Source organism: Scardinius erythrophthalmus (genome assembly GCF_964197995.2).
Source record: "Scardinius erythrophthalmus genome assembly, chromosome: 21".
Taxonomy (NCBI): Eukaryota; Metazoa; Chordata; class Actinopteri; order Cypriniformes; family Leuciscidae; genus Scardinius; species Scardinius erythrophthalmus.
The window spans coordinates 14471922-14488800 of record NC_138241.1 but is presented as its reverse complement, the minus strand read 5'-3'; the positions used below and the strand labels follow the sequence as shown (position 1 = coordinate 14488800).

General features: G+C 38.1%; 1 protein-coding gene across 2 annotated transcripts in view; it reads right to left on the bottom strand.

Annotated features, from left to right (window-relative positions):
• Positions 1–126: 126 nt before the first annotated feature.
• Positions 127–16879, bottom strand: part of slc35f3b (solute carrier family 35 member F3b) — a gene marked incomplete at its 5' end in the record, with an annotated part of 74428 nt that continues 57675 nt past the window's right edge. For both annotated transcript variants that reach the window (XM_081351696.1, XM_081351697.1), the window contains 6 exons: positions 127–2294; positions 2841–2930; positions 3061–3253; positions 7776–7901; positions 9263–9482; positions 12345–12687. In XM_081351696.1, coding sequence (XP_081207822.1) covers positions 2056–2294; positions 2841–2930; positions 3061–3253; positions 7776–7901; positions 9263–9482; positions 12345–12687 — 1211 coding nt within the window. In that variant the 3' untranslated portion in view covers positions 127–2055. The remainder of the gene's footprint in view (positions 2295–2840; positions 2931–3060; positions 3254–7775; positions 7902–9262; positions 9483–12344; positions 12688–16879) is intronic.

The window sequence follows — 16879 nt, the reverse complement described above, 5'->3', positions numbered from 1 at the left end:
AAATGTGATCGTAATGCATTTCAGTGTAAAAATCATTCCTTACAAAGGTTTACAATAATGTCTAGCAATAATTCCAGAGGAATACAATATTATATTTATTGTCATCATAACAATGACAATGGGAGACAGTGCTGATGAGATCCTATTGCAAATCAAAGAAAAGGCAGTGAAGCCATCATGTAGCATTTATTGGCGTTTTCTGCATGCGTTTTCCTGTAGAGCTAATTTCCATCCAATGGAACAGTCCATAAGATTTAAAAACAAAACAAAAATGCAATGCATTGTTTTAAAAAAAAAAAAAGTGACTGGAGTCTTATGAAGTGCAGGATGTTTTCAGTGTATCTAAAGGTGGCTATCAGTTCCAGTCACCACCTTTTTCAAAGCACATAGTGTAGGTGCACTTTTCAGAAATGGTCATACATTCACTGGATGCACATGCCACCCTTTAACGGTAACACATCTTGCTGAAGATTGCCTTTTCGGTTCGCCAATACTGCCCCTGAAGTGTCCTCACAGTGGTTAGCATGTGACTCTGAAAAAAATGTAATGGAATCAAAGTATAGCTTCAGTATAAACAGTCTGGATGCTGTAGTTAACCCCCTAAAAATCTTCATTCACAGTTAAGGAAATCCCTTTAGACCTCAGATGCGCCCATAGGAGGGTAGACCTTTGTTTGTACAAGGAGAGCTGGACATCTGCAGTTTTCCAGCATCCCAGCAAACCTCAGCACCATGGTATCCTATTCCTGTTTCGCTCTTTCTCCTAGACCCTCCAAATCGCTGTTAACCAACATGAGTTCAAAAACACCTTCATTCACAGTTTGGGAAGGGGAGTCCCTCAGATGCAACTGTTGCTAGGTAGAACTTTGTTGTATTAGAAGACAGCATATGTTGCAGTTCTTAATGTCTACTACGTCAATGTTTGGCACATGTTCTAATGGGCACTCGTAGTGATTCGTGCCAGTCAGTCTGAGCTCCAAAAAAGAGTGTAACCATCTGAAGATCTGCAGGGACTCCTTATTCTGGAGATATTGATTCATGGGTCTCTTGAGCAGAGGTCTCAAACTACCACTAGCCTGGTAAAATCCTCCATTTGGCCCTGTTTTACGACCATACAGTTTAACTACATAGAGTTAATGAGGACATCTTTCCTAGCATAATGCTCTGCATGTTTAGTGGAGTAATAATGCTTGTATTCTAAACTGCTTAAATGTTCTTTCTGCAATTAGCAGTGTAAGAAAAATCACAAGCTAGCTGTGACATAACAATCAGAAATATTTCGATATAAAAAAAAGACTAGAAAGCTATCACTCTACATATGATATTCAACATATTTTTACATATATCAGACAGGCAAATAAAGTGGCTGGAGTAGCTGTAGTGCATCAAAAATAGAAACTTCTGTCCACTGAAGACTTATTGCCACAACAAGACTGTTCCCTGTGTAAACCGCTCCTGTTTGAATCTAGTTTGATGTAGATGCACGACTTTGACTTATTTTCTGTGCCGTGCAGTGTTTGCTTGTTTTTATTAAATGGGCTACAGCTGTTCTTTTACATTCAAGTTTTAGGCCTGTAAAAGCCATGTGGATAATAAGAAATGTATAAAATTAAATTGCAATATATAATATACATTAAATTACAACAATATATAAAATAAAAATTAAAAAATATATAAAATAAAAATTAAAAAATATTAATTGAAATAAAATAACATGAATAGTAAAGGTTGTATTTAAAATATTCAAAAATTAAAGTCTATAAATGGATTTGTGGGCTCGATTGAAGGATAAACTTGACACTTGATAGCCCAAATTTGCCCCGTAGGTCAGTTGTTTGAGACCCCTGCTCTTGAATTCCAAGACCCAAGTCATTGTTCCAATACACTCAAAAAAAAGTAAAAAAAAAAGGTTTGGCTTTAGGAAATCGTCTGTTATAATGTGCATGAGGGTAAATGATGGCCTACGGAATCTCGTTGACTGAGAATATTAGGGAATGAATGCCCTTCCCAGCATTATCCAGTCACTGGAATAAGAACGGGAGAAGGTTTGTGCGTGTCAGTGAGGAAACGTGGACATGGAGGTCCTGGCCCGTCGGGTCCAGTTGAGTCCTGAGCTGGTTCCGGTCTCAGCCGGTTCAACAGGCTGTTCCCGCTTTCTGAGTTTGGTGCCGAGCTCAATTAAACACTGATCCCAGTCCTCCGGTAACAGCAGCATTAGGAAGCCCAGACAGATGATCAACACGGCGATGAGTCGCACTGTATTGAAGTGGATATCACAGGTGTACAGGTCCACCACTGCAACACCAACAACACACACTTTAGAGCCACCACGGCAAAATGTCTATGAAGTTGCAATGACTGCCCACTTTGCTGCACGTACTGATTTGCTGACTTAGACACATTCCTGGGTCAACATATTTTGTTGATCCTGGAACAACATTCTGGTCCAAAAATTTAGTCCAAACCATATTCCTACCCCTAAACCTAACCCTACCCGTAAGCTATGCCTAAAATCAGGAAATGCTCGGTGAATAACATTGATGTAGAAGCACTGTAAACTTGTCCCTCAAATCTGATTGGACTGTTGTTCCAGGATCAACAAAGATGCTGATCCAGGAACATGTTGCACTTGGTGAAATCAGGTTCTGCCACTTCGCTAGCCTCAGTGGGACAGGGTTCAAAAACAGTTTTAGAAAAACCTTTAAAAACAGATATACAATGAACTAAGAGTGTAATTGTATATATCCCTTTAAATCAGTCAGTGGCACAAAATATAGGTTTTCTATAAACAAGTTTGTTTTTATATTAAAAAAAAGTTTACTTTGATGAAAATGAACTCACTTGCATTGACAGGGACACTCAGCACAATGCCAAGTGAAATCAGCTTAGGGTATGTAATGGCAATGCCAAAATTCACCAGCATATTGAATGCTGTATAGAAGAAAATGAAGAACAGTTATATGTTATATATCTCTTAAGGCAGTTATTCTAATTGTTGCACATTCCATAAACAATACTCTACTTACAATAATATACTTTTTTCTGTCAGTATTTTATTTACCTAGTAAGAGTCCAGCCACTCCACACATGTAGGCCCAGGGAAGATCAGCTATGGATGTGAAGTACTCAACATGTGTGAAGTACAGTATAACTGGCACAAAGCTCATAAAGACAAAGTTTGCGCCGCCGACAATGGTTAGAAACAGAGCCGCCTCTCCAAACTTGGCACTGCCCAAGACAAGCTTGAAAAGCACCTGAGAAAACAAAAACAAAAAGACCAGCTCAGATAGGCTAAGTTTGTTTTGGTGAATTGGTTCATTCAGGTGGTTCATTTCAATGATCATTCAATGCTATTCACATTATACTTGTTTTATTTTAGCTGTAATACATTCACCAGCCACTTTATTAGGTATACCTGATCAACTGATTAACTCAAATATTTAATCAGCCAATCACACAGCAGCAACTCAATGCATTTAGGCATGGAGACATGGGCTCCGTCTGGAAACAGAACAGGGGAATGAAAAGAGTAATTTAACCATCTGAAAAGAACCATCAGTTTCTTATTTCAAAGCACCATGTTAACAAGGGGTCTACAGCGAATAATAAACCTCTGTTTAGTTAGTTAATTGTACAGTACTTGCAATGCCTTTGCCGTTGAACGAGTGTCCGGATATGCAGTCTCGGGAGAAAGTCTTGATGTTTCAGGGGTCAGATGATGCTGAAGTTGCAATTGATTTTCTCCATGTTGAATGAAGAAATTATGATGAACTTGCGATGTTAGCCTGTCTCAGTTGTTGTGTCTCAGTTGTTGTCGAGGTATTACAATACTTGAGGCCCTGTTGACGTGGTTGTGCCAACTCCGGGACAAAGATCCCTTGGCATTCCACATGGACAGTAACCAGGAGAAGACGAGAGAGAAGAAGAGGAGAAGAACCGTGTGCAGGTGCACTTTAACTTCTATGGAGGTCACTCCTCCAGGGTGGTCAGTAAGCCAATGGTAACTTAAGCTTTAGAGGGGAACATTTACGACTCTTTGTCTTCAAGCATAGTATGTTGCATATGTAACTGGATCGGGTGTTGATGCAGAAACTATTAAAGGGGTCATATAATGGTACATGCACTTTTACAAGTTGATTGTACTGAAATGTGTGTTGGCAGTGCCTGTACACAACCATCATAAAATGATAAAAATCCATCCAGTGTTTTTTTTTTTATCTTCTTATATGTTTCCCCCTCTCCTGAATCAAGCTGTTCGATTTTGTGACGTCAAAATTCCCCACGATCAACGTCAATGCTTTCATGTTTGCGGGAATCATTTTACCAGACTGCTTTACAAACGAGGGTCAGTATAAAGCTGGTTTTGCTAAGTGGTTTTAATCTTTGCAAATCGCTTGCTGCACGCTTCATGATGAATGCGACTATTTTTACACTCAGGGTACATTACAGCATGTTTTCTATGTATGACGTTCTCAATATAATTCATAATCCCATGTTTATAATAAACAACGCGTTATGGTTATTGTGTTAAATTGTGTTACAAACGGTGTACGCGCACAGAACAGAGGGGCGGGGTGAGCAAAGCTCATTATCATTTAAAGACACATGCACTGAAACGGCGTGCTGAAAACAGAGCTGTTTCTGACCAGGTAAAATTAGTGTTTTCTTACAATACTAATGAGAATTTTTAATTAAAGTATATTACAAACTTTTAATTTAGACCCTAAAGAATCATATTAGCTTGTACAAAAATGACATTATATGACCCCTTTAAAGATTCTTGTAATATTAATATGTTGCATATGTATCATCATATAATATACATGATCATTTAGATCATCAAAAAAATACAAATTCGTAGATACCAAAAAGGGTATAGGTGAGGTTAAATTAACTAGTGGTTCTATCATAAAGCATGCATAAAACGGTATACAATACAAAATACACAATGCCACCTTGGAATTATAAGGTTCTATCTGCATTCTTGAAATGAGCAGTTTTGAAATATTGAGCTTCAAAGTTTTTGCATTCCATACTCCTTTGTTGATAGACCCTTTTTGTTTAAAAAAAAACTCCCAAAATGTACACAACTTAAAAAAAAAATACTTTTTCACATACTATAAACAAGTTGTCACAGATAAGAATATGTGAATAATAAAACTGACAAAAATGTCAGAAAGAATCTTATAATTCCAAGATGACAACCATAAAATAATCATACACAAAATGGGTCTTATTCACTAATAACTGTGCACACTATTCGTATTGATACGCACATTTAAACTTCTCATGTAGCCTAAACGTTCCACCAAATTTACAACACATGCGTATGTACTGTACATGTTCTTAACCTTGTTATAATGTTGATGAAGTCGTAGTATTCTAAATGAGCGACCGCGTACAGAGCTATAACGCACCTTTTCTTACTCTTTTTACTGATAGGCCTATATGTAATGTACTAGCCTATTTAAGATCTATATCTATGTTTAAATTTCATCTTAACATGTTTATAAGGCCAGCAAGTAATTGTAATTTTTGTATACGGGTGGTTTCAGTTGTTTCTATATTTATTCGTAATTTTGAATACATTTTAAAACGAAAGTTATTACTGAATAATGATTTGTTCATAAAAAAAGTGTGCGTACAGTGGATGAGACCCAATGTCCTAGAGATATGCATGCTCATTCATAGAAGGTTTCCTATGCCTATGAATGAAAGGGGATGAGTTCTTTTTATGGGCATAATGGAGTGAGAGTTAATTGGGAAATGGAGTGAGAGTTATCTCTTTCCACATTCCTTTTGGTCGTAAATGGATTTTTTGCCATGGTGACCACAGGCCTGGCTCTGCCTGAATGTTAGTTGCAGTTCAGGGGTACTATAACACAGTTTATTGGGGGAAGGGGTTTGCTGGATTATTCTTTAATATAATGAATAATTATGTGTCTGATTGGTCCACACACTACAAAACTGAGCATCAGAATAAAGAATTTAAGCTAATTTAAGACTTTGAAGTTTGCAGGTGGCATGGTGTCATAGGGGCTGGTCTGAGTATTTCAGAAACTGCTGATCTACTGGGATTTTCATGCACAACCATCACAGAGAATGGTCTGAAAAAGAGAACTTTGTGACACGTTGCATTATCCTGCTGGAATTAGCCATCAGAAGGGTACACTGTGGTCTTGAAGGGATGGACATGGTCAGCAACAATACTCAGATAGGCTGTGGTGTTTAAACGATGCTCAACTCACCCTTCGCTGGGAGTTTGATTGACTGATGATTTAACCAATCATAACGCAGAATCCGACAAAGCCGAAGAGTTAGTAGAGTAACGTTGGTGGACTTGAACTTGAAAAATTGTGTGTTCATCTGATGTTCATTCATGTTTATTTGATGCTGTAAATTAACTGCTAGAAAGAGATGATCGGTTCATAAGCCGCTTGAACTGAGGCACTACAGCGATCTGTCACGACACATTAAAGAGCCACAAAACGGTATTTATTGTTTAAATGTCTTTAAAAAATGTAAAAATTTGAAATTTGTTTCATATCAAAAGTAATCGGCTCTGTCTTGTCTCTCGACTTGTCGTCAGTGTCCTCTTTAGCTCCGCGGTGTACTTTTCACTGCGTGAGAACATGATGTGTGGAGTGATGAGAGCTGCATGGCTTGTCGGACGTAGCAACAGTAAATAAAGGGGGCGGGTCTTTGCGAACAGTCAATTGGACCCAAAATGCTCAAAATTGGGCTCAAAAATCACCCACATCATTACACCAACAGCATGAACCGTTGACAGGCAGGATGGATCCATGCTTTCATGTAGTTTAAGCCAAATTCTGACCCTAACATCTGAATGTTGCAGCAGAAATCGAGACTCATCAGACCAGGCAACGTTTTTCCAATCTTCTTTTGTACAATTTTGGTGAGCCTGTACGACTTCTTGCCTCAGTTTCCTGTTCTTATAGCTGACAGGAGTGGCACTCGGTGTGTCTTCTGCTGCTGTAGCCCATCTGCTTCATGGTTCGACGTGCTGTTCATTTTTCGCCCACAGAACTGCCACTCACTGGATATTTTCTATTTCTCTGATCATTCTTTGGTTATGCATGAAAATCCCATTAGATCAGCAGTTTCTAAAATGCTCAGACCAGCTTGTCTGGTACTAACAACCATGTCAAAGTGACAATTAAATCCCCTTTCAACCCCATTCTGATGCTCAGTTTGAACTTTAGTGAATCGTCTTGACCGTTTCTACATGCCTAAATGCATTGAGCTGCTCTCATGTGATTGGCTGATTAGATATTTGCATTAACGAGCAGTTGAACAGGTGTACATAAAGTGCGCATGTATATAAATTAAATACCCTACTTCTGATTCAGTGTTCGTATTAATAGTTCTAAATAAAATAATGTCATCTTTCAAATGTCTGCAGGAAAGAAAACAAGGTTGTAATGTTGTGGATAGCCAACTGATCTTTCTGTCCAGGTCACTTATTGATTTGTCCTTTTCAGATGGCCGCAAGAAAGTACTTCACAAAATCAATTTTTCAGATGACCGCAAGAAAGTACTTCACAAAATCAATCAAGACAGATAAGGTTAATTACAGAAAGCAAAGCACTCCCAAGACATCACTCCATGACTATGTAAAGAGGTGCAGTTATTGATGAGTACCGTTTCAATGACACAGAACCAAATACCAATTTAACTGAAACGCCTTTGCTACATTGGTGTTAAAATACTCTCAATGAGCAATAACAAAAGTGTTGACTGTTGAAGTAGGGTTACCTTATAGAGGGCAGAGGCAGATGCAGAGGCCACTACAAATGTTATGCCAATAACAGAGTGACTGTGGAAGCCATCAGCGTAGGTCAGCATCACTATTCCAGCGATGGCCAGAATGGCAGCCACAATCTTGTAAAAGAACAAAATAAAGGTCACATCGCAATGTGTTACATCAAAAAGACTGTCTGTAGTCTACAACATGTATTATATGTTGTATTGTTTACAAGTGTGTCCAAGTGAAAAATGTTTCCAGAGCGTAGCCGAACTGAGTGCAGTACAGAAACATTATGAGGGTGTCAGAAAGATTGATGACTCCCACCCAAAGACCGTCCTGAACAGCTTTTTGTTCTGGTTCAACTATCTCTGTTCTGTTGCCCTTATTTGAAGGATCGTGGTTTTGCATTCTCATGGATGTTGCCATATTCATATCACCATCATCTTATCAGAAGAAACACACCTCATGAAACACCTCATGAAACCTGCCAAGAACATGTCCAGGGCATATTTCACCATAAAATTCCATGCAAGAAACAAGAATTAGATTTAACACAAAGACAATTAAGACTATTTTAGGACAAAACATTTTTTTTTTTTTGAGTTGTTTAAAGGTATAGCGGAGGATCTTTCCGAATTTTAGATAAGACCCGCCCTCTCCACTTTTTGAAAAGTTAGATTGATTCACCAGAATGATTGACAATTAGGAGGACCAATAGTATAGGTGATCCACCCGGAAGTAAAAAATCCGCCGCTATACCTTTAACTTGACATGGAATATTGTTTCTTTTTCCAAATCTTCACTCACGTCTCACCCATTTTCCCAGAAGATTCTAAAAGATTTTCCCCTCTTTTATTCACTTTTAATTACTACATTCATATCCTTTACTCTGAAAAGATTGTGGGTCATTTCTACTGTGAGAGCAGCACATCACATATCTGAACTGGATCACAAACCAAACACACTTACTAACGTGAGCTCATGGTCTCTCTATCATCTAATGTCCTCTAGATGGGAACTTAACTAGTACTGCGCCAGGGACGTCCAAAAACCCTGACTCACCAAAATCTGCCCAGCACTGCGGTGCTTGTGTGTGTGTGTGTGTGTGTGTGTGTGTGTAAGAGAGAGAGAGAGAGCAACAGGAACACAGAGAGACAAAGAAAATGTTAAACAGCACTTTGGTTTCTTTGATCTGAGAAAAAAAGAGGAAAAGAAGAAAGGAGCACAAAGGAAGAAGACAGGAAAAGGTGATTGTGAAAGCAAAAGTATTGTACTTTGATGGAACTGCTGACTCATGGGATTAGACAGCAGAAGGGACTAGAATACGATTCATCAATCCAAAACCAAAAGGTTGCCTTGACATCTACATATATTTGTCTGTCCGTCTATCTATTAAACTCTTAGCAACACTTAAGATCAAGCATCATGAAAAGTGCATGTCAAATCGCTATCTAAAATTTCTTCCATCTATCAAACTATCCGTCCACCCACTCACCCTGACGCCCATGAAGCGATCCCGCAGCACGATCCAGGACAGGAGAAAGACGAAGGCTTTGTTACAGCAGAAGAGTGCAGATACATCGGTGCTGTTGATCTTTCTCAGAGCCTGAAGGTACAAGTAGTTTGTCAGAATCCACAGCAGGCCGAAAGGGGCCACTTTAGTGAAGAACACCTTCGCTGTTAGTCCGTCGTCCCCGAAGAACCGACAGCACTCTCTGAAATATCACATACACAAACATAAAACATGAATTTAAAACCCTCTCGAAACCTCACACAAAACACCCAACAGATATTAGACCGATTGAAAACAAACTTTTAAAGCTATATTCCCTCATTGAAATGTTGAATGTGTCTGTGTGACGTGATCTGATGAACAGATACACACAGAGCTACCATATATATTTGGCCATTACGCTTAGAGTTGTCCTCAGTTCACTTCCATGTTAGATAATGGACTCTAATTACAACTGAGAGTAAATTGCTCAGCCCTTCCCTGCTGAAAAGTCCAGCATAAACCAGTATGGATTCCAGTGTGGTTAGTGCTGGAATAGTGCTGGTCTAACTGGTCTATGCTGTTCTCAAGCAAAACAGAGCTGGTGAAGCTGGTTCAGTGCAGTCAGGAGCTTGACATATTGTTGAAAACAGTGACAGCATGCACTTTCAACAATTGCTGAAAGATAATTAATTCAACCAAAGTCAATGACCAAGTTCCCAACTAAAGGGAACACTAATCACCATAACAGTTGACTTCAACAACCTTTGTACTATATGAAAAAAATAAAGCCAAAACTGTACTTTTGTTCTTTTGAACTGTAAATTTGTAATAAGTGAATATGGTAATGCTGTTTTTGGAGTTGTTTAATTATCCTCTGGTGAGATACTGATTCTATTTACAGTTGATTTCATCTAAGGCTGTGTGGCTGTGAGTCAGTTGTGGTTATATTTCTGTACTTGTTCCTCTTAACTTCTGTGATTCTGCTTGTTAACTGCAGGTATCGTCACTAATGCTCAATCAGCACTTGTAGAGAGAATCTACTTTATTTCACTAATTGCAACATTGCCTCAGATTGGGGCTATATGAAAACTGAGCAGTGTTTGTTTAACACTGGGGATTTTACTGTGTAAACATGTAACCAGCAAATTTTTCATTTATTAAATAATTAATTACAATTAATTGTCTTGGTCTTTAACTGCGATCACACACTAAGAAATGTGATATGTAACATACACATGTTTTGTTGTGGTCTTTCTGGGATCATACCAGCAAACAAAAGACAACGTATGCTGGTCCACCAGCACACCAGCATCCCACACTGGTCCCAGCCGGTTTATGCTTGTCATGCATTGCTGTCCTTATGTGACATATAGTACGAGAGTGACTGTAGCGCTTCCATGTACAATCAGGCAAATTGAGAAGTCCACCTCTCCATCAGGAAATTGGACTAAACCATTTCATTCAGGAAAGGTCACGCAGGTCATTCATTCAACTTCATTCACATCTCTTTTCAGTAATTTCAGTGATTAAAGTGTCTATTAGTTTAGTTTATGTAAACATCATGGGTATTATTGAGATTTGTCTTAATTTAAGATTCATTAAGTTGCTTTGGTCTATATGTGATTCTTGTTTTATGCAAAGCAAAGCATGTCTTTGGCTTTTGTCACACTGGATTTTGGATGTATTTAATTGTTGCATATTTACTATTTGCAAATAACTATTTGCATATTTTTATGTCGGACACTATTTTTGTATGACTACCCCATGTTTTTAATGGGGGAAATAAAAATAATCTCTTCATTTAAGAGTCTTTGAAATGTATAAAATTGTGAGAAGTTCCAAAAAAAAAAGTGATTGATTTGCATTTAAGGATGTTTTTAATTAGTTAACTGCTGGCTGTATGGCATTCAATATTTGTTAAATGGAATTTATTGTGTAATGGTGTTGGGAATATTGCCTTTTCACCTATGCACGTCTCCGTCTTTTTTAATTACATTGAGGACTGCAATGGAATTGTGTTTGTTTATCCTCAAGTTTTTTCTTTTATTGTATGGTAAGAATAACTTCTTCTTTGTCTCTATTACATTTACAGGCTTCAGCAACTGTCATCTACCTCTGATTTTTGAGGAAAGTTGTGGGTATGGCTTATTTAATAACACTGTTATTCTGAAACAAAAAAAAAGGATGTTGATCCATAAACATACTTTGTCACATTGTGCATGAATATGGTCCATTTTAATTTTAAAGCTTGACATTTTCCAGGGTCCAAGTTTTTGTAAAGTGTATCCCAAGTCATGGCTGGTTGACATCACTTTTTAAGGTCAACATATTAAATGACCCACAGAAATAGAAAAAAAAACATGAATATGTCTATAGGAATCTTCATTTTCTATTATCTAAGATTTTAAACGGGTATCTGGGCTAGATGTCAAAAACCAGAAGCTTCTGCTATTTCTAATAACTATACTGCATCTTTCAAGTAATGCATTACTATAAATAAAGGCACTTCATATTAACCAAAAAATGTCTTTCTGCCTTTTCCCCCTCCATTTTTACAAAGCCTTTGTACTTCACTGCTGGCCCTTGAGTCTTCAAATCCTGCACTGCAGTGCTGCTAATATTGTTTTGCCCTGTGTGACAAATTGATTTGGCTTTTCCTCATTTAACACAAAAGCATTTGTTAAAATTATTAAATAAAAGAAGCATTCACCAGAAACTACAGTATATTTCACTTTCCAAACACTCTTCCTAGACAGAGCGGAAGATACTTTCCTTTAATGACTCGGTTTAAATAAGCAATGAGTCTGCTTAGTATTCAGCACATACAAGATCAAAAGACAAACCTGGAGAGGACAACCCGTCTGTGAATTACGGCACAGAATTTCCTAAGTGTCCTCAACAGAGATTAGGGTGACAAAAAGGGATTTCACTAAACAGATTCACCAGGCAAACGCAAACCCCTGCTCTGCTATTCGCTCAGCTGCAGAAACTGCAGTAGTAAGCTGCATGCATTTTCCCTCCGAAAAGGAAATCCCAGAATGCATTACTGGATAAACACAATCTCACGGGTCCAGATTTTTACCTGAACCTCTGTTTTGGTGTCTGTCTTTCAGGGCTCTTGCACAGGTGGCCAACGTAATACAGAGGAAAGAAGAGGCAGTTCCATGTGGTGGCGAACCATGTGAGAGTGAAGGGTGCGTCGTACTGCCTGAAGGTCAGCTTGGCCAGCTGGGTGGAGCCTGCCCATGACGAGCACACACACATCACCATGGCAACGCCCCATATTGCTTTTCGCACCTGGACGGCCGTCACTCGCACGCAGCAGCGTAATCTCTGCTTCCCAGTCCCTGACTCCGCCGCTGCTCCGCCCACCATCGCCTGTCCATCGGCGGTGCCCATGACAGTCTCCCTCGGACGCTCCTCCCCTGCAAGCAAACAAAATGACATCAGCTGCTGATTTATGAGACCGTTTATTTTCATTTTTTTATTATGGTTTGGTGCAAACAGACAATCAAATCACTGTAAAAATACTCCCCCCCATATATGAACTGCAGGGTTGCAGTATTACTACAATCTATGCAGGGAAATGTGACGTTTTCAGTGATGTAGAACAAATGAGGTAATCTGGATGCAGTTTTTATGCAGTTTTTCAGCTGCACTTGCTATTTTTGTAAATATCCCATTTTCCACAGAATCATACAAAAAGAGATTTCTCCAAATTTTTGGCTCTCATGATGTGTTTTTCATTTGGTTCATCTTATGAAAATGCATTAATCATATTCAGAGAATAAAAAAATTGCAAGTTTTCCTTTCAGAACTCTTCAAAAGGTGGAAAGACTAAAAAAAAGTAATATTTTTATCTTTATATATATATATATATATATATATATATATATATATATACACATATTTTTTAAATAAAAAAATTCTCAAATTCCAATTAAATATAATTACAATAAAACAGTTTCTATTTAAATAAGTGCTGGGCAACGATTAATCGCGATTAATCGCATCCAACGTAAACAAGTTTGTGTTTACATAATATATGTGTGTGTACTCTGTGTAATTATTTTGTATATATAAATACAAATATGCATGTATACATTTAAGAAATATTTGCATGTGTATACTGTATATATATTTATACATAATTTATATTATGAATAAATATAAATATTTTATATATAAATAACACATACATATACATGCATGTGTGTGTATTTCTATATACAAAATAATTATATACCATACACAAACAATATATCATGTAAACACAAACTTTTATTTTGGATGCGATGAATCGTGATTAATCATTGCCCAGCACTAATTTAAATATATTTTAAAATGTAATTTATTCCTATGTGTTATGTTTAGTTTATCAGTATTTTAGTTTTGTTTTTTCTTGTTTGACCTGCCTGTAATTTCCTTGTCTGTTTCCATGGTTTTTCATTGATTGATTAGTTGAACACCTGTTGCTTGTTTCTTTGATTTGGTTTTGTTCTAGGTGTGTTCCGATTTACAGGGTCCCTACGCAGTGTTCACTGCTCCCTACTCCCTGAGCATGGGATATCCGTTGAAGTGGACTTCGCTGACAATAATCGCTCATTTGGAACGCCCTGCAACGTCATCAAAGAAAGGCAATGATGGGGTCATACAGATTATGATATAACATGAATATTGTCATTTACTGTACATTCAAAATTAAAATACATACACAAAACACACATGTATTTTTTAATAAATATAATCAAATCTTATATGTTAAAGGCACACTATGCAGTTTCCGTTTTATTCTCAAACAGCGACCCCTAGAGTTGCTGTGGAGTACTTGTATTTAACGTTACTGTCGTAAATACCACTCACGCAGAGCCGTCTCTGCACTCTTCTGACCGCGCTTTCTTCGCTTTCTTCGTCGACTCTGCCATGATTCACGTCTGAAATGCGTGCTAGTGTCTTCCATAGAGGCTGCTTCATATGTTGTTGATGTATGTGACGTCGTGCCGTAAAGCAAGTCGTGATTCTCGCGAGATTTGGTGGGGCGCCACCTCTCAAACTTGCATTGCTGGTTTTGCCAGCGGCGTCCCCCTCCCCCCCACCCCCCGCTTTGCTATCGGGATGATTCGCCCTACTACGAGTTTGTTTGCCATCGAAATAATTTCGAAACTGTTATATTAAGGTACAAATTTTGCATAGTGTGCCTTTAATTATAAAACTGTATGACTATTGCAGCTATCAATTGACTATTATTAACAGATTTGAAGCTGTACTTTAAGTGTCATGCCATATAAAAATAAATTCTGATTTGGTTAACCATGTGCATGTGTGTACCTACTATATGGTCTTAATAATTGAATTGTAGTGGTCTCATTTTGTGTGCTTTCTTTCCCACATCATAAACACTCCTGAGGTAAATGAAGTAAAATAAAAAATGACAGAGCCTCAGCTGCATCTTGCCACTTTTACTTTGTCATACCTATTCAAACAATAGAATATGCAAATGTAAAATTCATCACCATAGCCATTCATAAATACTCTAGTTTGTATAATAATAACAACATTTATGAATACTCAAACCGCATAGGTAAACTAAAGAGCAGTTTAAAAACACTTTTAACGGCTCTGCTCCATCTTTAGTTCTGACTGGTGATGTGGTTCTCATTGACAGTTGGGTGATTTTTCTTCTCCACTTCCTGTGAAGTTATGTATCGATATTCCCTTATTCCCTATGCAGTTCACAGTGCCCTTTGAACTGAACATGTTCGCACCCTTCGGATTGGAATCTCACTTGAGATGATGAAACATTTCACAGTCCACAATGGAATGCACCTTCTGTTTAGTTGGTTTTTCTGTTCTTGTTTTTTGGAAGCCCAGTATGCTGAGAACTTTTATTTAATTTTAAATTTTATGTGAATAAACCATAAATGTTGCAAATAGATCCTGCTTTGATATCATCTCTGCATCAGCGCACTGTGACAGAAATACTGAACAACAAAAATGGATCTGGCAGTTCGTAGCAGTTTTTGTGGAAACAGTGGTAAAAAAAAATTCAGCATTCTTTGATGAATAAAAAGTTTGAAAGAACAGCATTAATTCGAAATCTTTTGCAACTTGTAAATGTCTTTACTGCACTTTTGATCAATTTGATGCATCCTTGCTGAATCAAAGTATTCTTTCTGACACCATTTTTGTCAAGCATTTCAGTATTACATGGGTTTTCAGACGTTTTAAAAATCCCTGAAATGACATGAAAGATGTCTAATCCATAGACTTCCAAAAAATGTCTCTCGCCAAATAAATGAAACATCACATTCTCACCAGCGTTCCCTGAAATATCGAAGAAGCAATCAAAAGCACAGCTGACTGTGCTTAAAGTGTCAAGGGGAAATGCTTGAAAACCAAGAATACTTTATAAAACAGGAACTCTGAATGGAATCTGTCTGAAGTCTATCAAGAACTGCAGTGCTATTGTTCGGATCAGATAAGCACATCTCAAGCCCACCATCAATTCATAAACGCTCTTAATGGCTCTTAATAGCCCTTCATCTATTCACGCGCAGAATAAACGAGTGGAGTAATCACTCTCCCTGCGTCTGGTGGAGGATTCAGTCTGTTTATCCATAAAGAGGATAGCATCTGAAGCATCTGATTACTCTATGAAACACAATAACATACTTAAAAAGGTAATGATAGATGATTTTTCATTTGCAAGGCTATTCACAAGAAAGTAAACACTCAAATACATTGTTCAGAATAGCATACTAACAAACATACTAACTAGATTCCAGTACGTGCCGTATACAAGCATACTGCACCAAATACTGTATCTCATGTTAATGTTTTTGAAAGAACACTCAAGGCCCCGTTTAAAGCTGGTATTGATGCGTTTTGGGCGATCGGATCACAAGTAGACAACCTCTTAAGCTTAAAACGTTTGAGACCCGTTTACACCTGTATTTAGCATCATCCACTTGATACCGGATTGACGGAAACAAATTAAGTCTTCTTAATACCAGGTGAAAACAGGGCTGTATGCACACCAAAGCTACATTTATTTGATCAAAAGCAGTCATTACTCCAGTCTTCAGTGTCACATGATCCTTCAGAGTCACATGATCCATCAGAAATCAATCTAATTATGCTGATTTGCTGCTTAAAGCTGCATTATGCAGCTTTGCCGACTTCTTCGCTGTTTTCTCGCTTTTTGCTCGCGGGTTTCTCTATAGAGCTCCCCCTACAGCTTCGGAATAGATATTTGACAACACTGTCGTCAAAACTCGTTGGCTCGTCCCATCTTCTCCCGCTGGTCATGTGCATTTGTTTTCAAAGAACCCGGCGAACGCACGGAGCCATGTCCACTGAGGTATGTATAATACACAGAAGGCTAGCATATAAATGTTTAGATAGTATATGTGTGCAGTGCCGTAAAGCAGTTACATCGCGAGACCTGATATCACGCGTTACTTCCTGATGCTGCGGCCGGCGGCCCGCCGGCCCAAAGTTGCAGGGGTGGTTTTTCGTCTCACAGGCGCTCGAGGGGTGCGAGAAGACCACCATTCAACCCGAAAACAGTCATATAACCATTCCAATGACTCCGAAGCTGTTCGGTAAAGGTTAAAA